Source organism: Hevea brasiliensis, unplaced genomic scaffold (assembly GCF_030052815.1).
Source record: "Hevea brasiliensis isolate MT/VB/25A 57/8 unplaced genomic scaffold, ASM3005281v1 Scaf396, whole genome shotgun sequence".
Classification (NCBI taxonomy): domain Eukaryota; kingdom Viridiplantae; phylum Streptophyta; class Magnoliopsida; order Malpighiales; family Euphorbiaceae; genus Hevea; species Hevea brasiliensis.
In genome coordinates this window covers 41293-68806 of record NW_026614913.1, presented here as the reverse complement: position 1 = coordinate 68806, position 27514 = coordinate 41293, and the positions used below count along the sequence as shown (strand labels likewise).

Genomic DNA, 27514 nt, shown 5'->3' with positions numbered 1-27514 from the left:
GTTTTACTCATCACACACTTCAATTTTTTTTTTTTTTTTTCTATTAAACATATGTCGAGCCGATGAATTTCATATCTAAGACAAGTTTGCTATTCAATTTGTTAAAAAAAAAAAATAGCAACGAGAGCTTTATCTTATTGGTACTTAGAGTCTTATCCAAAATTTGTGAGACCTCAAAGTAGAGTCTTAATCAAAATCAATTATAACAAAAGCAAAAAATAGCAACAAGTAGTGTGCATTTTGAAATGAGCCGGACAAATTTTTATGCTAATATCAAATTTTTAATTTCTCCTGGAAAACACAATAAGCCAATTAAAAGAGAGTAACAAGTTTGCCACCATTCTCATCACTTTCCTTGATTAGCTACATTGATTTATACATTGCCAACTCAAAGAGGGTTTTATTTTTTGGTACAATTAACTCCGATTGAGGCTTAAACTTGAAACCTCATAGTCCTGGAGACACTCCAATACCACTGCTAAAGCTCATGGGTTAAAAGAGGCCTTTATCAGCTATATTAGTTATCTTGTGATATGATATTGATTTCTTTATAATGTTTCTATGTATATTCACTCTTGATTAATTGTTCTTGCCAAAGGTTTCAAAACAAGCACAAGAATACTCAAACGAACCATCAAACTATGCCATAGAGGCCATTCCAATTTCTTACAGACCACCAGAAGGCCACAATTTTAGATTTGTGTTGAATTATTTTGAATTGTAATTAATTTGAGTTTTCCATCGAATTGTTATACAAAAACGATGACAGATCAATTTATAGATTATGAATCATTTTGAATCAAAATATTAATTTTTAGTACTTCTTCGGATCATTTAAATCATACGATCGACTATTAATTTTTTTTTTTTTTTTTGATAATAAATGGGATTTCATTAAAGCAAAAGAAGAGATACAAATTCAGGAGGAGAAAGAGTCCACTCCATAGCATTCGGAAAGGAACGAGTAGCTTGAGCAAGGGCATGAGCCACCCCGTTCGCCGAACGGAAAACATGAGAAAACAGAATCTCACAATTAATCTCATTAATAAGAGATCTACAATCAGAAACAATACCACCCATCATAGAGAAATTTTCCACATTCATGGAATTGAGAACATTAACAACCTGCAAATTATCAGATTCCACAATAACGTTTTGCCAATTGTTGTCCTTTATCCAGCTCAAAGCTTCTCATACTCCCATAATTTCAGCAATTGTAGGTGAGAATAATCCTACCATGCGCGAAATCTTACAAGCCACAAAACTGCCCATTTCATTACGTACCACCATTCCGATTCCTGTCCATCCAGAATTGACATTGGTAGCGATATCAACATTGAGCTTCACCCAGTTAGGGCCTGGCTTTTTCCTGTGGTGTAGGCAAATCTGCAGTCGGTGGAATAGCAGCCCGTATACTAACCAGCATCGTCCCATTCTCGTTTGAGACGAAGGCCTCTCAATCAGGAGTTAGCGGCCGAGCAGATTTCCAAACCACCGAATGCGTTCCTCCCATATAGACCAACATAGGTACGCCAAAGTTGCAGTCATTTGGATTGAAGAGAGCTAAAGCTCGCATTAACCGATCTTGAAAGGAATGGGTTGAAGGAGAAAACCAACCAAGATGAGAGGCAAGCCAAACATGCCTTGCAAAGGAGCATTCAACTAAAACATGCTTTCTGATTCACAATCAACATTACATAATGGACAAACCTCGTGGTCGGAACATGCCGAGAACAAAGTCTTGATCTGGTCGGTAGAGAACCGATACAAAGACGCCAAAGAAAGTTTCGATTTTTGGTGCTACTGATAGACCAAAGCTTCTTCCGAATTTTTATTGCCAGTGTGTCGATTCCCGAGTTCAGAATTTGTAAGCACCGCTAATCGAATAATCGCCTCTCTTATCATGTTTCCAAAATTGCAAGTCAATGCTAGAGCTCCTTCTTAAAGGGATTGAGAATAAGTTTTCGATCCCTTTCATTAAACACACGATTCACCAAATCAATGTTCCAAGCACCATCTGATCAAATCCAAACCATATAGACCCCAAAATTAAAGTCAAAGGTTGTAGTAACCATAGGGAAGGCAACATCCGCAGCCAACTATCTAGCCGATAGCAATATCATTGCCATCCCCAACACGCCATAGAAGACCATCACAAATTAAACTTTGAGATTCTCTAATGCTTCTCCAAACATAGCTGGGATTATTCCCAATAGGAGCCTCTAAGAAAGAAACATTAGGATAATATTTAGCTTTAAGTATTCGGCTAGCCAAAGAATTAGAGTTCATATACAAGTGCCAACCCATCCTACCAAGCATAGCGATATTAAATTGTCTGATCTTCTTGAAACTTAAACCGCCAAAATGTTTATGGCAAGCAAGGCGATCCCAACCCAACCAATGTAAACTTCTACTTCCATCAACCTTTGTCCCCCACCAAAATCTTGCCATAATTTGTTGCAAATCATCACATATACCTTTTGGGAGAAGGAAAAGGTTCATGACATAGTTTGGCAGAGATTGTAAGACCGTCTTTACAAGAATTTCCTTGCCAGCTCTAGACAAGGCTTTGTTCTTCCAAGAGTTGATGCGCCTCCAGAATTTGTCTTTCACAAATTGGAAGACTTCCTGTTTGTTTCGACCAATTGCTGTGGGAAGACCCAAATAAGAGCCAGTGATTATCTTGTTCACAGACCTGCAAGATATTGCAAATATTCTGGCGAGTTTCATCATGCACATTAGCACTAAAACAAATCAGAGATTTGTCAAAATTTATAAGCTGGCCTGCTGCAATGGCATAAACATGAAGCACCTCTCTCAAGGCTAAAGCTTGTTCCTGAGTTGCCTTAAAAAAGAAAAGGCTGTCGTCTACAAAAAATAAGTGTGATACAACCGGGGCCCCTCCACAAACAGCTACACCATTCAGACGACCAATAGCAACTCATAGAATTAACCGAGACAAACCTTCCATACAAAGGATAAAAGATAAGGTGAGAGGGGATCTCCTTGCCGCAATCCCCTTCCCGGCAAAATAGCATCCGTAAGCATCCCTTGATGAAGAACCTTAAAAGAGACAGAAGAAACGCAGAGATATAAGAACTCTACAAAATTTGTGTCAAAGCCAAGCTTCATCAAGATAGCCAGAAATTTCCATTCCAATCTGTCGAAGGCCTTGCGAACATCAATTTTTAAAGCTGCATAACCATCTCGTCCACGCCTTTTACCTCTCATGTAGTGTAAAGTTTCATAAGCAACTACAGAATTTTCCTGGATATTTCTACAGTGCTGAAGGCACACTGAGAGGGTGAAATGATAGAAGGAAGAACTACCTTAAGCCGATTAGCAATCATCTTGGAGATTATTTTATAGAGAACTTTGCAAAGGGCTATGGGGCGTAGATCCGACATACGTTCTGCGTGCTCCTTCTTAGGGATTAGGACAATAGCCGTATCATTCAGCTCGCTAGGAAATTCTCTATCTCTGATACAAGAGATGCAAAAATTAGATACCTGATCCCCAATGATAGTCCAATACTTCTGATAAAAACCGGGGTTGAAACCATCCAACCTGTGAGACTTATCGGCTTGCATCTCGAAACAGCCTCCCGACTTCATCTACTGCACGGCTTCATCAAATCAACATTCTGGTCATCTGTGACTAGAGCCGGCACAAGATCAATAATATCATTAGACGAACCAGCATTAGAAGTGAAAATATTTTTGAAATAATCCGTAATCATTGCTTCCAACCCTGTCGACCAATCACACCAGTTCCCATTATCGTCCTTCAAGCGATCAATTGCTTTTTCCTTTGTCCGATAGTAGCTGCGATGAAAAATTTTGTATTTTGATCGCCTCCTTCAACCAAAATTCCTTTGCTCTCTGACGCCAATAAGATTCTTTCCTGCGAAGAAGATCTAGAAATTTGCTTTTGGCCATCCTAAAGCTTTCTCGACTATGAGCATCTCTCTTACCCCTTAAGAGACCCATTACCCGCTTACAATCGTCAATCTCCTGCTTATAAAGTTTCCGCAGATTATCTCCCCACTCACCCAAACGAACACTGCAAAATTGTAACTTCTCCAAAACCGAACCCAGGGAAGGATCCGACCAGATTTCCTCAACAATTTCGCGACAACCACTCTCCGCGCCCCAAGTATTCTCAAAACGAAATAAACGAGGGGAATGGCGAGGCAAGAAAATACGAACCTGTAATAAGATGGGCAAATGATCAGATGAGCTGTAGTCCAGGACAGCAGCTTTAGACAGCGCAAATCGCCGCTTCCAATCATCATTGGCCAAAAAACGGTCAAGCTTGGCTTCCACCCAATCATCATCATCTCTTGCATTATCCCAAGTATATTTGTATCCATTCATGTTGACATCAGAAAGCCCAGCTTGAAGTACTGCATCTCTAAAGTCTTGAACCAAATAAGTAGGATAAAAATTACCACCCCTTTTTTCATCTTGGGTCAAAATGGCATTGAAGTCCCCACAACAAACCCAAGGGTAAGAGTATTGACTAGCTAATTCCCTCAAGAGAGCCCAAGAAGCTCTCCTTTCATTCCTATTGGGCCTGCCATAGAAGCCCGTAATCCTCCATTCACCCAACATAGCAATTTCTACTAACACATCTATATGCCAAAACGAGGAACTAAGTAAAGAAACAGTTTGAACAGATTTCCATAATAAAGCCAGGCCACCTCTATGGCCCACATTATCAACAGCCACACAACCATCATAACCCAAATTGTTTTTTATTTCATCAATTTTTAAAGAAGAAGAAATTGTTTCAACAAGAAAAATAAAATGAGGCCTCTTTTCCCTAATTATTTCCTGTAGGGTCTCCAACGCGCATGGGTTGCCCAGCCCACGGCAGTTCCAGCTTAAACAACTCATTGGGTTCGGCGGGTCCTCTCCTGGAGGCCCACCGCTGGTCCATTTTTTGGATCTGAAGAAGTATTGAGGTCCACATTTGATTGCTTGCCCAAGCTCATCCTTCTTCTTTTTGTATCATTAATTGTAATTCCCTCCTGTCCAATTTCACCAGGAATTAGATCATTAGAGTTTAAGTCTCCTTGACCCACGTCTCCATCCTTGTTATCCTCCCCATTATCCCCTAATTTCACGCCTCCATCATCTCCTGATTTGACGCCCCCATTATCTCCTGAATCCACATCCTGATTCATGGGATGTCCAATTCCGGAGGAGTTTCCATCTTCGTTTCGTCTCCACCAACCTCCACCTTCCCTACCGTGAAACGTTCCATCATCATCCCGTAGCCACCGTGCACCTATGATGGATTGTTGTGAACGCGGTCCTGCACGCATTTCTGGACCAAAACGGCGAACCGGTTTCCCTTCTAGATGTAACAAGCTAGGACAAAATTTCTCTCCATGGCCAAGGATACCACAGATGTAGCAGAAGTTAGGTAACTTCTCATAGCAGAATTCCACCTTAAACCATTCTCCCCCCTTTTTGCGAAGATGGTAATCTGTCCACAATGGATTTCTGACATCCAACTTCACCCGCACTCTTGCATAAGATTTCTGATGCGTCCCAACCGCAAGTGCACGGGTCGTACAAGTAGTATAGAAAAATATCGATCCCACGAGGAGTTGTGTTAATGATTGAATTTTCGATATAAAAGTTGACTAAATTGAAGTATTTATGAGATTAAAATGATGAATTAATGGGTAATGGAGTGTGAAATCTAATTGTGCAAAATTAATATTCTATTCAACAATGTATTAATTAAACTAAAATTGCATCAAATAGAAATAAGCAAGTTCAAATATGGCAAAATTTAAATTGGCAAATGATTAAATTCGATTAGAAATTAACAATGGTAAAAAGGCGATTCCGGAGTTCGGGATTTCATATTCGAGCTATTTTGGGATTTTAAATTGGTTATCCAATCTTGTGAAACTAATGGGTTTTAAGGAGATTAATTCTTAAATCCTTTGAATTCCCTTTCGAGTGAGACAAAGAGTGCCTTAATCAAACTAATCCTACTTTCGTGGAGTTAGAATTAATTAAGACCCATTAAGTTCTTTAATTAATCTATGAATCCTCTTAATCCTTATTTTATTTATAGTTCTAATTTATTTAAGTCCAATTTCCTGATTATCTATCACAAGGCCTTCTCCTTTCGGTGCTTCAACCATGGATTAAGAACATTACTCAATGGGATCCTACATTAAGCATGTCATTAAGCATACAAGAAATGAATAAAACTCATTAAGACCACAAAATATGGATTACCCAATCAAAATCTTCAAAATATCTTAAATATTACAACCCTTACTCCAGAATCAAAAGTAAACTACTCACTATCCATAATGCTTACAAGATATGATGAGTTTAAATGGAAATAAAGCTTTAATCTAGGCTAAGAAGTAAGTAATTAAACACTAGAAGTGTAGAAAAGTGTAAAGAAAGAAAGAAATCTGCAAATCTTAGTTGAAAATGGTGTGGAAGGTGAAATGACTCCTCAAATTCTGCTTAGCCTCCTCCTTTCTTCCTTTGCTCCTTGCCTCTTTCTTCTAAAATGAGAAAATGGGACTATTTATATCATTTTTCTGACATGGAGCCCTAAAATAGTATGTTCTAGGAGGAATACATTAAGGGAATCTTCTGCCAGCTCATTAATGAGCTCTTTTTGGGATCAGATAAGTGGATCGCATAAGTTATGCAGTCCCTTATGCACATTTCGGCTGATTCTGGGTTACTTATGCGAAGCTGCATGACTTGGTGCATAGGTTATGCACAATTTCGTGAATCTGCATAAGGGAGGTGAGAATGTGCATAAGCTGTGCAGTCTCCTTATGCACATTTCGGCTGGTTCTGGAACATTGTTCTTCCTCCTTATGCAGAACTGCATAGCTTATGCGGCAAGTTATGCACAGTTTGGTCAATGCATATTTCAGCTTGAAAACTTGTTTTTGGCATCTTTTTGCTGTAGAAGACACTCCTCAATGGCAAAATTCTCTTTAGTCCTTCAAAAACACCATTTTTCCTGCAATACAAAGCAAAAATTACAAATTAATCCAAAGTTGACAATTATGGAAAACTAACTAAATAACTAATGAAATTAGCTAAAAATGACTAATAACCAAATAAAATGATTGTGAAATTAGACCTAAATGACTATGCAAAATATGTGCATCAAATACCCCCAAACTCAAGCTTTTGCTTGTCCTCAAGCAAACTTTAAAATGTGATGCAAAGTTTTTAGGGGTGCCTTATCCAAAGAGTTATGAAAATCACTCATTAAGGTAACTTAACACACCTTTAGCCATACCAACAATCCATATACCCATCCTTCAAAATGCAAAGAATTTAATGCTTATCCAAGCTTTCACCGCTTAGCCATCAAGTCAATTATCATTCAAATCCCCAAACCAACTAGTCAAAAGAGAGAGTCATGCTCAAAAGGAATTCTAGGACAATTGATAACCAAAGTATCTCAACATGGAATGATAGAATTGAATGAATAGATGAATAGTTTTCCAATCCCATAGGCAAATTCCCTACTCCTATCTCCACTAATGTAGCAAGTACTATCAAGAGATCAAAGGTCTTTTTAGGGATGTAGTGGGGCCATGGGGTTCAAAATGAGACTAAGAAGAAAGATAGGTAAAAAGGATTCAAAGCATGAGAATATTTTCAATTTTGAAACATAAGGTACACTTTATTATATATATATATATTTTTATATGGGAGAGAAGAATACACAATGAGGACTTCAAGTGCTAGCATAGTTTACAAAACACATAAAATGGAGGGATATTTTGATACTTTAACTTGTATTTTGTATTTTCTTTTGATGATTGTCCCTAAATTTTCCTACCCCAACCTCTTTTCTTTTGATACTTTGGGTGGATTTCTTTCATTTTGAATGGCAATAGTGAAAAGCACATATACTAGCACTTTTACAAGGTGACAAGTATTTCTTCTCCCTTTTATTGTATTTTTTTTCTTTTCTTTTCTTTTTCTCTTTTTTTTTTTTTTTTTTTTTTTTTATGTACCTAATATTGTAAATAATTATTCTCATGAAAAGGGTTGGAGTGTTTGGTTCATTGGCTAGGTAACAATAAGGATTTCAAGAAAAATTAGAGGTAAAAAGGCTCAAAGGGGTTTGCAAGGGTCAATTTTAATTAGGAAAAGGGCCAAAGGTTTAAAATGAGAAGGTTTAAATCAATGAATGCCTAATCATCTCTCTTTTCAAGTACAAGCTGGTATTTCGCCTTGAAAGGTTTAGAAAATTTGTTCTAGGATTGGTGAGACATCATTTGACTACCTTATATCCAATAATTCCCTCTAAACACTTCCATCTCCAAATGACTAATTGGGTGGCTTTTTGGCTAAGAAGATATAGGCAAGAGATAGACACTTCAAAACTTTGCACCTCTTAGGAAACTTTCAATCCACAAACCCAACTAAAGGTAAGTCAAATCACTCTCATAGGCAACTTTTCAATACTCAAGGGATTTGGCAAAAGATTTTAATGCATGATGCATGATTCCTAAAATGAGTAATGCATGAACTAAATGGAGGAAGTCTATTTGTATGCAATTTGTATAATTTCTAAGTGATGTATAATGTGTGTGTAGATGTGTTATGTATATATATGTATGGATGTATATGTAAAATATTTACAATATATGTAAATGAAATGGGATGAGATGTTCCTATACTCAAAATGTAAAAAAAAAATGAAGCAAAAATCAAAATGAATGTGCACCCCCAAACTCAAAATTGGACATTGTCCTCAATGTCTCAAGTAGTGCATTATCAAAATTCAAAGTAAAGAGAAATTACCAGGAATTGTGAAATTTAAGAGCAAAAGGAAAGAGTTACCTGGTATAGAGCATTCAAGGTAAAGGGATGCATAAGAAGCTGCACAGGTTATGCGGAGTTAAGTGCTGTCCAGAACATGTGCATAGGTAAGGTGCATAAGCCATGCAAAGGTCGCATAAGAGGCAATAGATGTGGCATAGGCTATGCAGATGCTTGCATAAGGGAAATACAACCTGTGATTCTGATAGCGAAAGGGTTGCATGTGCTATGCAAAGGTTATGCATGAGGAAATTCATAGCTGTGCAGGGTATACAAAAACTGCTGCATGGGAATTGGCAAGGGGAAATGTACAACCAGCAGTAAAAGTATGGGAATATAGACAGAGTATGGGCAAATATGTACAAAAAGGCAATAAGTGCAATAAAAATCAAAGAAGACGAATGTAATAGCTATTCAATAAAACTTCAAAGGAAACAGAATTTAAAAGAAACTAATTCAGAGCAAATCAACAAAATCCAAAACAAAGTATAAATGTTTGAACATATTTACAAAGAAAAGGTCCTACAAGATTGAACAAAAGTAAACTAAACACTAATCTATGTCTATTGTTTTTCCTTTGTCCAAGGATGTTGCTAAGGGGCTGGTGTGAAAGGTTGGGTTTCTGGTTGTGCAATAGGCTCAGTTTCGGCTGCAGGGTGGCCAGTGTCATCAAAATATGATAAATGGAACCCTGTTTTGGTTAAGTGTGCAGTATCAAAATAGGAAGTGTCCTCAAGTGCTGGGATTGAGTGCTCTGCAGGATTAAAGCCAAAATGTTTGGCTATGACAGTGATGAGTCCACCCAAAACAATATCACCAATGGATTTGGTGGCAATATGCAGCACATGTTCGCAAAAGAAGTAACCTGGAGACACCTTAACTTTGTGAAATGCACACCATAACATAAAAAGTTCAGATTTGCCCACAGCACCAGAACTAGTCCCTCTGCCCAATATGGTGCTAGCCATCAACCTATGAATAAACCTAAGTGCAGGGTCAAGGATTTGGGATGTTTTGGACCTACCAGCAGAGAAGGTTTGGGGTTGATTTGTTATGATTCTCCAAAATTGGGCAGGATTCCAGATGCCTTTATTGGCTACCTCTACTCCAGTATGTGGTACTCTAAAGAACCCATCAATTGCAAAACCAAAAATGCTATGAAATTGATCCAATGACAGCTCTCTATGTTGCCCCAAGCATCTAAATGTCATAATTGGCTTATGGTCTACATCATGCAAGTTGAGGGTAGCAGAGAATGAAGAAATAAACTCCAAAACTAGAATTGGATAAACTACCTCTTGCTTATGCACAAATTCTCCCAACCCATACCACAAGAAATGCAACTACATTATCAAATAAACCCAGAGATTGTAGAGCATCACAGATATATACCTAGTAGGTTGTACTTTCCTATCCTTGAGTCTTTTGAAAGCGGCTTTTGAATTGTATCGTGAGAGGCCAAGGCGCTTTGGATACAAATGGGGTTCTTAAACCGTCCTTCTACTGGAAGAAGGTGTAGAGGCTGGAGCGTTTGGTTTTTTAGGAGGTGGTTCCGAAAATGGGGTGGGTGGGTCTTTGCGTTTGGACAGAGGAGGAGCAGAGGGCATGGGTCGCACGGATTTGGACCTAATTTTGCGTTTGTATGTGGTTGATGGAGGTGGTGGTGGTGTCGTTTGTGGTGGAGGATTGGAAGGGGGATGTATCTAAGACAATGGAGTGACTTCAAGAGGAGAGGCGGGAATGGGGAGGGGAATCCATGGTCGATTGGAGAAGAGATGGAAATGTAGGGGGATTTAGGGTTTTTGTGATTAGAGCGCTGGAGAAGATGGGAGAGAGACGGCGAGAATGCCGGAAAGAAATGGAGGATGAAGGGCGGTCGTGGGGTTCAAGAGTCGGGAAGTGGAGGTGGTGGGAATGGCTTTTGCTGAAAATGAATTTGAATCGGGTTGTAGGAGATTGCATAAGGAGAAAATGATTTATGCATAACTTGTGCGTGTTTCAAAAAGGATTTATATTTCAGAAAAGTGCTTATGCACAAGTGCATAGGTTATGCAATCGCCCTTATGCATGTTTCTGACCACTGAAATGGTGAGGAGCGAAGTCATGCGGAGTGCATAAGTTATGCACTCCCTTATGCATCTCTCGGCAATAATTGTTTTTCGAAACTTGGGTCATGCAGATGTGCATAAGCTATGCACTCGCTTATGCACTCGCGCAATTTTGGGATTCAGAATTTTGGTTATGCGTATGCATAGGCTATGCACATTCCTTATGCAGTCTCGCAACTTTTGGGATTTTCTGCTGGTTATGCAGAGTGCATAGGCTATGCACTCGCTTATGCACTCTTCTACTGAATTGATTTTTGGAGATCTTGGTTATGCAGAGGTGCATAGGCTATGCACCTTCCTTATGCAGTCTCGCAACTTTGGGATTTTGGGTTTTGGTCATGCGAAGTGCATAGGTTATGCACTCGCTTATGCAACCTTCTACTGAATTGAGCCGTGGGATTTTGGTTATGCGTATGCATAGCTTATGCACCTTCCTTATGCAAACTTCTACAGAGAGAGAAAATGAAGGATTTGAAGTTATGCAATTGTGCATAGGTCATGCACTCACCTTATGCAAGTTTTGACAGATATGAATTTTGACAAAATGAGGTTATGTGGTTGCATAAGCTATGCACTCTCCTTATGCACTTGCAATAAAGGTGAAAAATGGCAAGAATTTTGGTCATGCAGATTGCATAAGCTATGCAGTTGCTTATGCACAAGTTTAACAAGATCAAGAATGCAATAGAACATGGATTGCAAGTGTGAAAGATACCCTGGAATGATGAAATATAATTCTATGAAGCACAAACCATGAGAAATTTTCACCAAAAACACATCAATATATTCAAAATTCATCAAAAGTGCATCACATAAGCATGTAAAAATGGATCCTACATAAAAGACCTTTGAGAGCTATGCCATTTTGACTCAAATTCTGCAAATCAACATTTATCACATAAAACTCCATAAAAATCAGATAAAGTTGCATAAAACCACATATGTGAAATGAAATCTCCAAGATTTGCCAAGAAAATTCAACATTTCTACTTTGAATCCTACAACCCAAAGAAGCTCAAAACTGCAAAAATGACTCACTTACCACCATAATATCATTATAAGCACAAATATTAGAAAATTACCCACCCAACCTCACCAAAAACACATGTAATCTGCAGATTTTATTGTTCCGCTCGCATAAACCAGATAGCAATTTCATAGCTTCACCAACCTTTCTCCATTGATATACATCCAACCTCATCAAAAATACAATTCATTGGCTGCAGACACCCCTTTTGTCTGCAGATTTTATTTTTCCTCTGCATGAACTAGATTGCAGCTCCCGCAGATTATGCAAAGAAAAGCTTATCGCTTCTTTTGAAGGACTAAATTTGTCAAGTTAAGAATTACTTCCCAATAGTTCACCATTTCTTCTTCATTGATATACATCTACAAGAGACAAAATTTAACAATGTCAAAAATTGAATTTGGGGAGATTTAAGATAAAAACAAAATTAATGAAAATGAAAGTAAATCAACAAAAGCAAAATAAAAGGACTCGGGATGTCTCCCAAGAGGGCTAATTTATAGTCCTTAATGTCGACTTTTCATGAATTTCACTGAAAAGAGGTGAGGGATTGGAGAGCTTGTAACAGCCTTGCTCCTAGTATTGGGTCTCCAGCTATGTAATGCTTCAATCTATGCCCATTGACCTTAAAATTCCCAGATTTTTCACTCCAAATTTCTATTGCTCCATAAGGGAAAACCTTAGAAACTCTATATGGACCAGTCCACCTTGACTTGAGTTTTCCAGGGAACAATTTCAATCTTGAGTTGAACAACAAAACTGAATCACCTTCTTTGAATTCCTTTTTCCTCAGATGCTTATCATGCCAAACTTTAGTTCTTTCTTTGTAAATACGGGCACTTTCATAAGCATCCATCCTCAATTCCTCAAGCTCATTAAGTTGTAACAACCTTTTCTCACCAAATTGCTTAAGATCAAAATTCAAGGTCCGAATGGCCCAATATGCTCTATGTTCTAGCTCCATTGTAAATGACAAGACTTACCATACACCAACCTAAAGGGAGTAGTTCCTATAGGGTTTTGTAGGCAGTCCTATATGCCCATAAAGCATCATCTAGTTTGATAGACCAATCTTTCCTAGAATTGTTCACTGTTTTCTCCAAAATATGCTTGAGCTCTCTGTTAGAAATTTCAACTTGTCCTGAAGTTTGAGGATGGTATGGGGTAGCTATCTTGTGCACTACACCATACTTCCTCATTAAGCTCTCAAATTGCTTATTACAAAAATGGGAACCCCCATCACTAATTATAGCCCTAGGAGCTCCAAATCTGCTCAAGACAAATTTTTTCAAAAATTTTACTACCACTCTAGCATCATTAGTTGGAGTTGCAATAGCTTCCACCCACTTCGACACATAGTCAACCCCAACTAAGATGTATCTATTACCATATGAAGGAGGGAATGGCCCCATAAAATCTATTCCCCAAACATCAAATAATTCCACTTCAAGAATATTATTTAGGGGCATTTGATCTCTTTTTGACAAATTTCCACTCCTTTGACATTTATCACAATCCAACACAAATTTCCTCACATCCTTAAAAAGATTTGGCCAAAAGAAACCAGCTTGCAAAATTTTACTAGCTGTCTTAGAGATGCCAAAATGTCCTCCATAATCAGAAGCATGGCAATGATGCAAAATACTCTGGATTTCCTCTTCAGGAATACATCTTCTAATTAGACCATCACAACATCTCCTAAAGAGTAAAGGATCATCCCATCTATAAAACTTCACTTCATGCAAGAACTTTTTCTTTTGTTGCCATGTCATACCTAGAGGTAATATTCCACAAGATAGATAATTCACAAAATCTGCATACCAAGGTAGTTTAGCAACAAGAGAGAAAAGTTGTTCATCCAAGAAAAACTCATCAATAGGGATTTCATCCAATTCTTCACCATCCAATTTCAACCGACTAAGATTGTCAGCAACTACATTTTCAACTCCTTTCTTATCTCTAATCTCCAAATCAAATTCTTGTAGCATCAGAATCCACCTAATGAGCCTTGGTTTGGCCTCCTTTTTACGGAGCAAATACCGATGGTCGCATGATCCGAAAATATAACCACCTTTGAGTCAATAATGTAAGGTCCGAACTTTTCCAATGCAAAGACAATTGCCAAAAATTCCTTTTCAGTTGTTGCATAATTTGATTGAGCCTCATCCAGTGTTCTACTAGCATAATAAATAGCATAAGCCTTTTTGTCCTTTCTTTGACCAAGAACAGCCCCAATTGCATAGTTGCTAGCATCACACATAATTTCAAAAGGTAGGCTCCAATCAGGTGGTTGCATGATTGGTGCAGTGATGAGAGCTTGCTTCAACTCGCAAAAGGCATCCAAACACTCTTGGTCAAATTCAAATGGTGTGTCATTACTTAACAAATTAGACAAAGGTTTAGCTATTTTAGAAAAATCCTTAATAAAGCGTCAGAGAACCCGGCATGTCCTAGGAAACTTGAATTCCCTTGACATTGGTAGGAGGAGCCATCTTCTCTATCACTTCAACTTTGGCTTTATCAACCTCTATTCCTCTGTTAGACACCAAATGTCCAAGCACTATCCCTTCTGAACCATGAAATGACACTTTTCCCGCTTTAACACAAGGTCGATTCCGCACATCGCCGCAAAATTTTAGAAAGGTTAGCCAAGCATATATCAAAAGAAGATCCATAAATGTAAAAATCGCCCATAAAACCTCCATTATGTCTTCAATGAAATCGAGAAGATTGCCATCATGCACCTCGAAAAGTGGCTGGTGCATTACACAACCCAAATGGCATCCTTCTATAAGCAAAGGTTCCATATGGGCAAGTAAAAGTGGTTTTCTCTTGATCATTTGGATGGATAGGGATTTGAAAAAAACCTGAATATCCATCTAAATAGCAAAAGTAAGAATGCCTAGCTAGTCTTTCCAACATTTGATCAATGAAGGGAAGTGGAAAATGATCTTTTCTAGTGGCAACATTTAATTTTCTGTAATCTATGCACATTCGCCAACTAGTCACCGTTCTAGTGGGAATTAATTCATTATTTTCATTTTTGACCACCGTCATTCCACCCTTCTTTGGGACAACATGTACCGGGCTTACCCAAGGCATCTTCGAGATGAGATATATGATCCCTGCATCAAGCAACTTCAAAATTTCCTTTTTAACAACTTCTTTCATATTTGGGTTCAACCTCCTTTGATGTTCAATAGATGGTTTACAATTTTCTTCCAAACTGATTCTATGCATGCAAAAATGTGGGCTTATTCCTTTAATGTCATCTATGGTGTATCCCAAAACTTTCCTAAATTTTCTCAACACTCTTAACAACTTATCAGCCTCTAAAGTACTCAAGTTTGCATTTACAATTCTTGGATAAGTGTTATTAGTGCCAAGAAATTCATACTGAAATGAGAAGGAAGTTGCTTAAGTTCTACCTTAGGTGCATCTTCTTCCTTGAATGATGATTGCTTAAATTCAGCTTTTTCCTTTTGTGAGTTGAAAACCGGAGCGTAAATGAATGGTGGACTTCCTCTAAGTGTTGAGTATATGCAGCTACATGAGGGTTGTCATAGTCTATGCCTCCTCCACGAACCAAACAATTTACAAGAGGAACTTCAGGATATTACTTTCTGAAGTGTTCTTCAACCACCACATCAATAATATCAACTCTCAAGCAAGTATCAGCTTCAGAATGATGCTTTTTCATAGAGTTATTGATATTGAAAATTAAGCTTCTTCACCAACTCTAAGAGTAAGCTTTTCTCCTTTCACATCAATCAATGCTCCCATTGTAGCTAGAAAGGGTCTCCCAAGATAATTGGAATATTAGAATCTTCCTCCATGTCCAAGATGACAAAGTCAAGTATATAGAACTTTCCAACCTTCAGGGCACATTCTCCAAAATCCCTTCAGATACTTGATTGTTCTCATACCAATCAAGAGAAATGTGGGTTGGCTTTAGATCTCCCATGTTGAGCTTTTCATAGATAGAAAGGGCATAAGGCTAACGCTGCCCCTAAATCACATAGAGCTTTTGTAGAACAAGACTCTCCAATGTGGCATGGAATTGAAAAACTCCTGGATCCTTAAGCTTTGGAGGAAGTTTCCTCCGGAGGATAGCACTACATTCTTCTCACAAAGCTACAGCTTTCATCATCTTCAAGTTTTCTCTTATTTGAGAGAATTTCTTTCAATAATTTTGCATAAGAGGGCATTTGTGAAAGAGCATCAACAAAAGGCACATTTATGTAAAGTTTCGTCAAAACCTCTATGTACTTCCCAAATTGCATATCATGCTTGGCTTTGTGAAATCTTTGAGGAAAGGGAAGTTGTGTCTTGTAGGGCTCAGGAGGTATATACTTCTCTTCTTTTTCTTCAAATTTCTCCTTACATTTTTCTCGCACTCTCTTGTTTTCCACTCTCATCGTTCCTTTCTCATTTTCTCTTCTCACTGCTTTCACTCTTCTCATCATTTATAACTTTACCACTTCTTAAAGTAATAGCTTGACAATGCTCTCTTGGATTTTCTGGTTGACTTGGAAGCTTTCCAAAAGATTTGGCACTTGAGGAAGATGCTTGTTGTGCAACTGGTTTTCCAAAGATTCTGTTGTGTGTTTGCATTTGTTCCAGCCTTGCTTTCACCTCTCTCATCTCCTCATCATGCTTATTTTGGTTGGCAAGAATCTGCAATAAAGCTTCATGGTGGAATTTCGTTCTTGCTTTTGGTGGAGGGTTCATATTTTTCTCATGAAAATTAGGCAATGGTTGCCTATTTTGCTGATATGGAACTTGACTTTCTTGTTGTGGTTGAAAATTTGATTTTGAACTTGATTTTGCTGATTGCCCCATGAAAAGTTGGGATGATTCCTCCAATTTGGATTGTAAGTTTGAGAATAAGGATTCCCATTTGCTTGTTTCCATAATTACCAACATATGCCGCTTGTTCTCCATAATCTACTCCACACCGGTAGTTTCCTCCGCATAAGCCACTTGTTGTGAACTTCCGGTGATGATGTTGAACTAACCAACATACTCAAATCTTCCATCTTCTTAGCAAGGACATTTGTAAGTGCATCAAACTTTGCATTAATCATGTTGAATGGATCAAGATCATACATCCCAAAGAAATTGCCTTTTCCGAGTTGAGCTGGTCCTCTTGGACTACTCCAAAGATGAGTATTCTTTGCAATTTTCTCTAATAACTCATAAGCTTCATCTTCATGCTTTATAATAAATTCTCCTCTGTTTGAGCATCAATAATTCCTCCGATTGCAGGAGTGACATTTGTGTAGAAATTCTGATTTATCATCCATTTTGGAATGGCATGATGTGGGCACAATCTTTCCAATTCCTTCCATCTCATCCATGATTCATAGAGAGTTTCATCTTCTCTTGGTCTGAAAGATGTCATTTGATTCCTCAGCTCTTGAGTTTTTCCAGGTGGAAAATATTGTGCAAGAAATGCATCAGTTAGTTGCTCCCAATTTGTAATGGAGTTGTGAGGTAAAGAATCAAGCCAATCCAATGCTCTATCTTTCAAAGAGAATGGAAATAGCTTCAATCTTGCTGCATCATCGACACTCCAGTTGTTTTTGCATGTCGCAAATCATAGCAAATTTCTTCAAGTGTGTGTGTGGATTTTCAGAAGGATGTCCTCCAAATTGAGAGTTTTGGATCATTTGAAGAACTCCAAAATCCATCTTGTAGCTGTTTGCATCAATCCTTGGTCTTGCTATGCTCTCTCTCAAGTCATCAAAACGAGGAAAAGCATGATCCATCATACTTCCCTAGGCACGCTTTGCATTAACAACTTCTTCTCCTTGGGCTTCATTTTCATTGTTTTGACCATTTCCAAAGATTACCAACACCAATTCTAATTCTTTCATCACCATATTTGCTTCAATTTCGGTTTCTCTCAAGCTTCCTTCCTTCTTCCGGTTTCTTTCTTGTTGGCCTTGCAAAATTTCTCAATTTCGTGGATTGAAAAGTAAGGTTGTGTCACTTGAGCTTCTAGCTCTTCTCATAAAAGATTAAAGTACCTGAAAAAGAACAAACAAACACAAAATGAAAAGATAACAAAGATAAAACTAAAAACAACTAAAATAATCAAGAATTCAATCTTAAACAAACAACTCCTAAGAACGGCGCCAAAAACTTGATGCGTCCCAACCGCAAGTGCACGGGTCGCATAAGTAGTATAGAAAATATCGATCCCACGAGGAGTTGTGTTAATGATTGAATTTTCGATATAAAAGTTGACTAAATTGAAGTATTTATGAGATTAAAATGATGAATTAATGGGTAATGGAGTGTGAAATCTAATTGTGCAAAATTAATATTCTATTCAACAATGTATTAATTAAACTAAAATTGCATCAAATAGAAATAAGCAAGTTCAAATATGGCAAAATTTAAATTGGCAAATGATTAAATTCGATTAGAAATTAACAATGGTAAAAGGCGATTCCGAGTTCGGATTTCATATTCGAGCTATTTTGGGATTTTAAATTAGTTATCCAATCTTGTGAAACTAATGGGTTTTAAGGAGATTAATTCTTAAATCCTTTGAATTCCCTTTCGAGTGAGACAAAGAGTGCCTTAATCAAACTAATCCTACTTTGGAGTTAGAATTAATTAAGACCCATTAAGTTCTTTAATAAATCTATTAATCCTCTTAATCATTAGCCTATTTATAGGTCTAAGTTAATTAAGTCCAATTTCACGATTATCTATCACAAGGCCTTCTCCTTTCTGTGCTTCAACCATGGATTAAGAACATTACTCAATGGGATCCTACATTAAGCATGTCATTAAGCATACAAGAAATGAATAAAACTCATTAAGACCACAAAATATGGATTACCCAATCAAAATCTTCAAAATATCTTAAATATTACAACCCTTACTCCAGAATCAAAAGTAAACTACTCACTATCCATAATGCTTACAAGATATGATGAGTTTAAATGGAAATAAAGCTTTAAGCTAGGCTAAGAAGTAAGTAATTAAACACTAGAAGTGTAGAAAAGTGTAAAGAAAGAAAGAAATCTGCAAATCTTAGTTGAAAATGGTGTGGAAGGTGAAATGACTCCTCAAATTCTGCTTAGCCTCCTCCTTTCTTCCTTTGCTCCTTGCCTCTTTCTTCTAAAATGAGAAAATGGGACTATTTATATCATTTTTCTGACATGGAGCCCTAAAATAGTATGTTGTAGGAGGAATACATTAAGGTAATCTTTCCACATTTCATTAATGAGCTCTTTTGGGATCGCATAAGTGGATCGCATAAGTTATGCACCTTATGCACATTTCAGCGATTCTGGGTTACTTATGCGGTCGCATGACTTGGTGCATAGGTTATGCACAATTTCGTGAATCTGCATAAGGGAGGTGAGAATGTGCATAAGCTGTGCAGTCTCCTTATGCACATTTCGGCTGGTTCTGGAACATTGTTCTTCCTCCTTATGCAGAACTGCATAGCTTATGCGGCAAGTTATGCACAGTTTGGTCAATGCATATTTCAGCTTGAAAACTTGTTTTTGCATCTTTTGCAGTAGAAGACACTCCTCAATGGCAAAATTCTCTTTAGTCCTTCAAAAACACCATTTTTCCTGCAATACAAAGCAAAAATTACAAATTAATCCAAAGTTGACAATTATGGAAAACTAACTAAATAACTAATGAAATTAGCTAAAAATGACTAATAACCAAATAAAATGATTGTGAAATTAGACCTAAATGACTATGCAAAATATGTGCATCAATTTCCAGGAACTAGAGAAATTCTTGACCTTGGTGAAATTGTTTTCATCACGCTCCAAGCATTCTCCCATCGCATTGCCCAATCGTTCCACTACATGATCTGAGTTGAACCCTGGTTTCAAACCATGAATCTGTACCCAAATACGCATAAAAAGCAGAGGAACATCTCTAGGATCGTCATAGCCATCAACTTTATCAATGAGGAGTAAATGGCTATTAAACGTCCAGGGCCCCATATCCAGCACTCTATCACGATCAACAGCATGGTAAAACTTAAACAAAAACAGACCTTCAGCAATTTCCTTGGCACTCATCCCCTCGGTAGGCCTCCATAATGATGCCATGGTCTGTTTCATAAACTGGAAACGTATTGGACTGTCGGTAAGAAATCGCCCCACAAGGCATAGCGAAAAATCTTCCTCCACAGCCGCAACCTCATTCTCCTCAAATTCAATACCCTCGATTGTATCACCATTGACTGAAAGAGATGCCATCTCAACAGAGATATTATCATCATTATCTGACATCATTCAGAAAGAAAACAAGAACTGCAGGACTCAAGAAAGAAAGAAAAGAAACAAACTCGCAGAGCGAGAAGATAAACAAACTCGCAGAGCGAGAGGACAATTTTTGGCCACAGCTGCCTTTATAGGTATTCTAATTTTTTCGATCGACTATTAATTAAATCTTCAGTTCTTTGAGTTATTATAAAATTTATGTATGGTACAATATATTATAAAAGGCTTTAGGTCAGACAATTTTAAGTTAAGTGGCTGAATTAAGTCAAACTTTACCACTCTAATCATTTCAAGATGTCATCATTTTTGGGCAATTTTAAATTATACACAATGAGCCAAGTTTTGGTAATTCATGCTGGGTAGTTTGGGTATTTTTGCCACAATTTTCAAATTTTTTTTATTGTAACTCACTATTTTTTTAAGCAAAATTTCAGTATCTGGGATTTTTAAACTTTCTAAAACTTGTTATTCATAAATAAATATTTTTTTTGTTGTTAAATTTATTGTTACTAAGTTTTTTCTGTCAATTTCGATTTAATTACAATTGAAATAAGAATTAATCATGTATTTACTTGTTGCGCATTGAGCCAGGTAATAATTAGTGGGACTAGCCTCTTCCTTTCTCACTAAAAATATGAATAATTTTAGAACTGGTAGATGGGGAGATATAGTTCTCCTCTTTTCTCTAAAAACATAAATGATCTTAGAATAAATAGATGGTAAGACTCGAATTTGAGACTTCCGCACTCTCTTCACTTGAAAACCAATCTGACTACCCCTGATTTATATACATTTTATTTTTCAATATATATGTTGTAATGTATTGTAATTAAACATGCGTAGCTACAAATGGAAAGTGATCATGATGAGAAAAATTTGAGGTTGATGAGCCATAAAAATATGAGAAAGCCACATCATCTTGGGATAAAGAATTGGGATCTTAGAGCCAAACAATAGAAAATGGCAAATTTAACAAGGTACTTGTCTCACCCCTCACTCTTTTTCTTAAAAATTTCAAACATAAAATTTGAAAATTTTAAACTCCCAATTTCAAGTCATTAAACCTTAATATATTACATTTTAATCATAATAATTTGAAGCATAAATTTTGTTTTTTTTTAATAAATAAATTCCTATATTTTTCTAATTTTTGGTGAAATAAAGATTGTTCCATTTATAATATATGGAGAAATTATTCTTAATCACTTATATTATTGTTGTTTAATTAATATGGTAATTTAAATTTAAGAGTTAAAGATAATGAAATGTTTCCCTGAATGCAGTACTATTACCACAAAGAAACCAACATTATGTCCCGATCAATTATGGAGGTAGATAACTATGAATTGTATGGGATTCTACCTAAAAGGAGAGAGAAAATAATCAAAATCTTTCCATAATGCAAATGGGAGAAATCCATCAGTGACTTTTTTTTTTATTTTTTCTTGTACTCATTTATTATTATTATTATTATTATTATTATTATTATTATTATTATTATTATTATTATTATTATTAGCTCCATTAGGAAAGTGTGGAGATAAAATGAGAGAGGGTTGATTAAGATGATTAGGTATCCAACATTGAGAATTAGTATAAAAGTGTTAAGTTAGTAGAGGAAACAATACAAAGGGGAAGGGAGAAACTCAAGATAAAGTGTTGCATATTTATGTAGATTTAGTGTCTGTGCTACATATAAGACTTGGAGAAACTCCTCTCCTTGAGCTAGTTTTCTAGGTAGAGTTAGGTCTAATCTATTTGCTCTACATAAAGGTGTTTTTAGAATCAAAACATTAGTAAGGTCCCATATTCATCAAAATAAAAAATTCTACAAAATTATCCCACTTTCTAAGAGAGATTTTGAAATTCTTCATTTTGAGGGATTTGAGTAGAAAATGAATTTTGTAAAATTCATAAATTCTTTTTTTTTTTTCAAACAAACAATAATCCATAGATTCTGTGAAAACCTTCATTTAGATACCTCCACTAGCATTACCTATAATCCATATATATTACTGTATTACAGGATGTTTATTTAAATATTTTATTTTCAAATCAAAATTTTGTATCCAATTCCTTATCTTAGGTACCCCTTCACCTTTTTACTATTTCCTCTACTAACTTATCACACTTTTGCCACACCTTGTGGGAAGCCAATCATTTTGCAAACCAGCTAGCAAGATTAGGAGGTTGCCACGACGAGGAATTCTTAGGTTCTTTATAAACTGTTTCTTATTTCTTATCATGTTAGACTTAGATCCCTGTTTTGTTCTTTTGGGAGGAGTTTTTTTCATTAGTTTGGCATATTAGTTTGATAGGCGAGTGTATTGGGGATGGATTTGTTGATCTGGGTTCTGCTATCATTGGTTTTCTTCCCCTCTTCTCCTCTCTTTTAATTTTTAATAAAATTCCATTGCTTATCCAAAAAACTTATCACACTTTTATATTAGAGCATTTGATTCTTTACATTGTACATGACCTAATCATCTTAATTGACCCTCTCTCATTTTATGTCTACACTTTTGTGGTAGAGCTAATTATTAAAAAAAAAAAAGCATTCAAGAAAAAGAAAAAGAAAAAAAAAAACAACTTACCAAGGGATTTTCATTTCCCATTTGCATTATGGAAGGATTTTGATTATTTTCTCTCCTTTTTCATCCTTTGCATATGAATAGGCAGAATCCCATATAATTCATAGTTGTCTACCTCCACTAATGATCGACACTTAATGTTGGTTTCTTTGTGGTAATAATACTGCATACAGGCAAAACCTTCTTTATCATCAATTCCTAAATTAAAATTACCACATTAATTAAACAACAATAACATAGGTAATAAAGAATAATTTCACCACATGTTATTAATGGAACAATCTTTTTATCATGAAAAAAATTTGAAAAATATAAGAATTTTTCTATTTGCAAAAAAAAATGTATACTTCAAAATATTATATTGAAATATAATATATTAAGGTTTATTGATATTAAATTGGCAGTCTTTAAAATCACAAAATTTCAAGTTGGAAAATTCAATAAAAAGAATAAGGGGTGAGATAATTACCTTATCAAATCTTGTCATTTTTGTGTTGTCTGGTTCTAATATACAAATTCTTTATCCAAAGAGGATGTGAATTTCTTGTATTTTTACTGCTCATCAACCTCAAATTTTTCTCATCGTGATCACCTTCCATCTGTTATCACACATGTTTAGTTACATTACAATGCAACATAAAAATTGAAAAATAAAATGCCAACTTTAAGGTGGAGGGAGTGGGGAGATCTCGAGCTCGATGGATAAATCAAATTAATTATAATTTAAAATAATTCAACACAAATCTATTAAAAAAAGATAAGATTCAAATGATTCATAATTTAAAATAATGAGAATTAACCCAAATACGGATATATTTGTTTTTTCTTTTTCAAAATTAGGTCTTAAACAAAGAGAAATACTCTCTCTTTGTCTAGCATTCTAATTTTTTTCATTTTTTTAGAAAATTTTGAGGTTTTTCCTTACTCTTCTTTATTTTAATTGGACCAATTGAGATATTTTAAGCTTAAAAATTTATATTAATATTTGTTATCATTTATTAAAAGTTTGAAAAATCTTAATCACATTATTAAGAAAAGTTCACTGCATCCATATCTATATTCTACTTTTCTTTTTTAGGAATTTTTGAATTTTTTTAGGAAGATTCATTATGCAAAATTTTCATCATATCTATATTATATACTTTTCAATTTTTGAATTTTCTATTTTTAATTATTGTGAGTGTTGTGAAAATATCACACACACAAATTAAAAAATACAAAATTTAATGTGGTTTGGCATGAACCTACACCATTAATCAAATCCACTATTAAGAAATAATAATTATAATTATTAATTATTTTTCTCACTCTCATAATCACTCAAACAAAACTCGTGGAATTCAGTGCACATCTCTACTTCGTGAGCTCTCTATAATATAATGGCCAACTATTCATATATATAGGATATTAAAACCTAATCATTTTAGGACTTTTAACTATTAAACTTCATAATTTAAATTTTATTAAATTTTTTATTTTATCTAATCTCCTAATTTCAATTTAACTTGGACTCTAACAATCTCCACCTCCAAATTAAATGGAATTAGTCTTCAATACTTCTACAAAAATTAATTTTCTGTTGGGTACCTCCTTGCACTATTGATTGTTAATGTTGTCTCTTGCCTTTACTTGCATTCTTCCAATCAATATGCTTCCTTCCAATTTGTAGAGATTCTTTGTACTAATCTTCTCACCCTCCATGATCATAAGAGCACCTCGGCTAACTCTCATGAGTCCATCATGAATTGAATACCCATAAACCAAAGAAACTAGCTAACCTAAGGACATAAAGTTCCTTTCAAATTTAGGAACATATCTCACTTCATCAAACAATTTTATACGATCAACATGTAGTTTGATCTTTACTCTACCAACACTTTCAACTTTCATTTTGTTTCTATTGGCTAGCTTCACTTTCTCTCATTTCTTTTCTTCAATTCTATCGAACCACTCCTTTGAGTATATATGAAATGGGTAAGCAGAATCCATTAACCACTTATCTTGTAATTGATCTTTTGCATTTTCTTTATCATCATCCACATTTAAACATTCATCGTCAACACCATCATCGATTGTAATTGTAGTAGTTTCTTCTTTCTCTTTTCTATGACTCTTCTTGAATTATTTAAACTCTGCAAGATCTTCCTTTTTCTTCATACAATGGTATTAAATGTGGCTCTTCTTATGACAGTAGTAGTATTCTCTATCTTTAAGGTTTACTCGTGATCTCGAGCTCTATCTACTATTTCTTCTCTAATTGTTTCTGCGTGGATTACTTTCACGACGACTAAAATCAGCAATAAAAGCTCCACCTTCATTACTACTACTTGTATTCTTAAACTTCTCATCATCCAAGATAATAGTAGTAACCTCTTTTACCTTCAAAGTCTTTTTCCCAACTATTAGAGCTATCACCAAGCCTTTATAAGATTGTAGGGGAGAGATTAGAAGCAAGAGGACATTATCTTTATCATTTACCTTCGCACCAACACTGCCCAATTGGGTAATTAATTTATTAAAAATATTAAGGTGATCCCTCACATCAATACTGTTAGAATTATGACTCAAAATCCTAATGGGATTTGGAGAGAGATCTTTTCCTAATTTGAGTGGGAGAAAGATTCCTCAATAGGATGGAGGAATATTTCCTATAATGAGTAAAACTCTTATTTTAGTATTATTCCTAAATTGAGTAAGACTCCTAATCAGATAAGGATTAAGGGAATTAACACTATAAATAGGAGAATGATGGAAAAGTTTACTCTTGCCCATTGAAGAGAGTGGCTTTTGCCCATTGAAGAGAGTGGCTTTTACCCATTGAAGAGAATGGCTTTCAACCCATAAAGTGAGGCTGTCACCCATTGTAGAGAGGGACTTTGCCAATTGCTGAGAATTTGGCTCTGCCATTAATGAAGGGCACTTGCCCATTGCAGTGGAAAGAGGCTTTCGCCTAAAGTGGAGTAAAGGACATAGAATTCAAGAGGAAGAGATTCTTGTCCATAGGTGAGAGGGCTCTTGCCCATATAGTTGAAGACACCCTTTGTGGTGTAGTGTTGTAATAGTAAATATATTGGGTTATGTCTAGAGGAGACTGAGAGAGACTAACTAATATATCTACTATGAGCAGTTTGATGTTGTATGGATTCTCTTGGGTGTAATTGGGCTGATGGGTAGTATAGTTTGAGCTTATAATTGATGATTTATTTATTGATGGTAGTGGAAGATGGCATGCCCGTGGATGTAACCCTATGTTGAGAGGGTGAACCATGTAAATATTGGTATTTTGTGTGTTTGTTTTGTTTCTTTGCAGTTTACATGCTTTGGTGGTGCACAACAAGTACCTTCCTCTATTTGAGTAGTATTACTCCTTCTTCAACTACAAGTAATTTGTGAGTGACTTTGACATATACAGGCTCTCCAATTTCTTCCATAAAACAACTAGCGAAATTTTCTATAAGACATTGTACTTCACATTAGGAGCTAATATTAATCTAATCATACTCACTGCCCTTGGTTCAAGCTCCTCCTAGTCATCATCTTTTATGATTGCTGGTTGCTTTTCATTCAAAGTTTTGATTATCCTTGTTGTACAAGGATATCCTTCACGGTACTTTGTCATAAATTAAAATTATTTTTCTAATCAAATTGCTCCATCTCAAATTTTATGCTGGCATCTTTGACATCTCGAGCCTGGCTCTGATACCACTTGTTGTGAAAATCTCACATACGCAAATTAAAGAACACAAAATTTAACGTAATTCGGCATGAGCCTACTTTACCATTCAAATCCACTATTAAAAATCAAAATAACTACAACCACTAATTATTTTTCTTATATTCAAAATCACTCAAAGAAAATTCATGGAATTCAGCCCACCTCTCCACTTTGTGAGCTCACTATAATATAATTGCCAACCAACAACTCATATAAATAGGCCACTTAGAACTAATCATTTTAAGACTTCTAATTATTAAGTTTCATAATTTAAATTCTACTAAATCTTCTACTTTATCTAATATATTAATTCCAATTTAACTTGGACTCTAACATTGAATATTAATTTAAGAAAATGCTTGATATAAATTATATGCTATTAATATTGAACATTTTCTTAAAATAATTTTAAAATATTGGAAACAGAGAGATTCTCTCTTTGTATAGCCATTTATATTTTTTCATTTTTTAAAAAATTTTGAGGTTTTTCCTTATTTTTCATTATTTTAATTGGACCAGTTGAGATTTTTTATGTTAAAAATTAATCTTAATATTTGTTTATCAATAATTAGAATTTTGAAATTCTAAATTACATCAATAGGAAAATTTCATTGTGACTATATTCTATATTTATTAATTTTAAATTTTCTATTCCTAATTATTGTTAATATTATATTGAGAAAATATTTGATATAAATTACATGCTATTAATAGTAAACATTTTCTTAAAATAATATTAACCTATTAAGGCTGAAACAAAGAGAAAGACTCTCTCTTTGAATAACATTCTATTTTGTTTTTTCATTTTTCAGAAATTTTAAGGTTTTCCCCTAAGCTTCTTTATTTTAATTTGTATTTTATAATTAATTTGCGACTGAGTTGGGTGAATTGAACAAGGAGTGGTGAGGAATAATTGAGTACTTTAAATAAAAATATGTAACTATTAATTGTGTAACTATAATG

At 35.5% G+C, this 27514-nt stretch overlaps 1 protein-coding gene and 1 non-coding gene across 2 annotated transcripts; one reads left to right on the top strand and one right to left on the bottom strand.

Moving 5' to 3' along the window:
* Positions 1-3794: 3794 nt before the first annotated feature.
* LOC131177298 (uncharacterized) lies at positions 3795-4613 on the bottom strand. The gene has a single exon (XM_058142263.1). The coding sequence runs from the start codon at positions 4611-4613 to the stop codon at positions 3795-3797; it is 819 nt and encodes a 272-aa protein (XP_057998246.1).
* A 12674-nt stretch (positions 4614-17287) lies between these two features.
* Positions 17288-17394, top strand: LOC131177302 (small nucleolar RNA R71). The gene has a single exon (XR_009146876.1). It is a non-coding gene; the product is annotated as a small nucleolar RNA R71 (small nucleolar RNA).
* The last annotated feature ends 10120 nt before the right edge of the window (positions 17395-27514 follow it).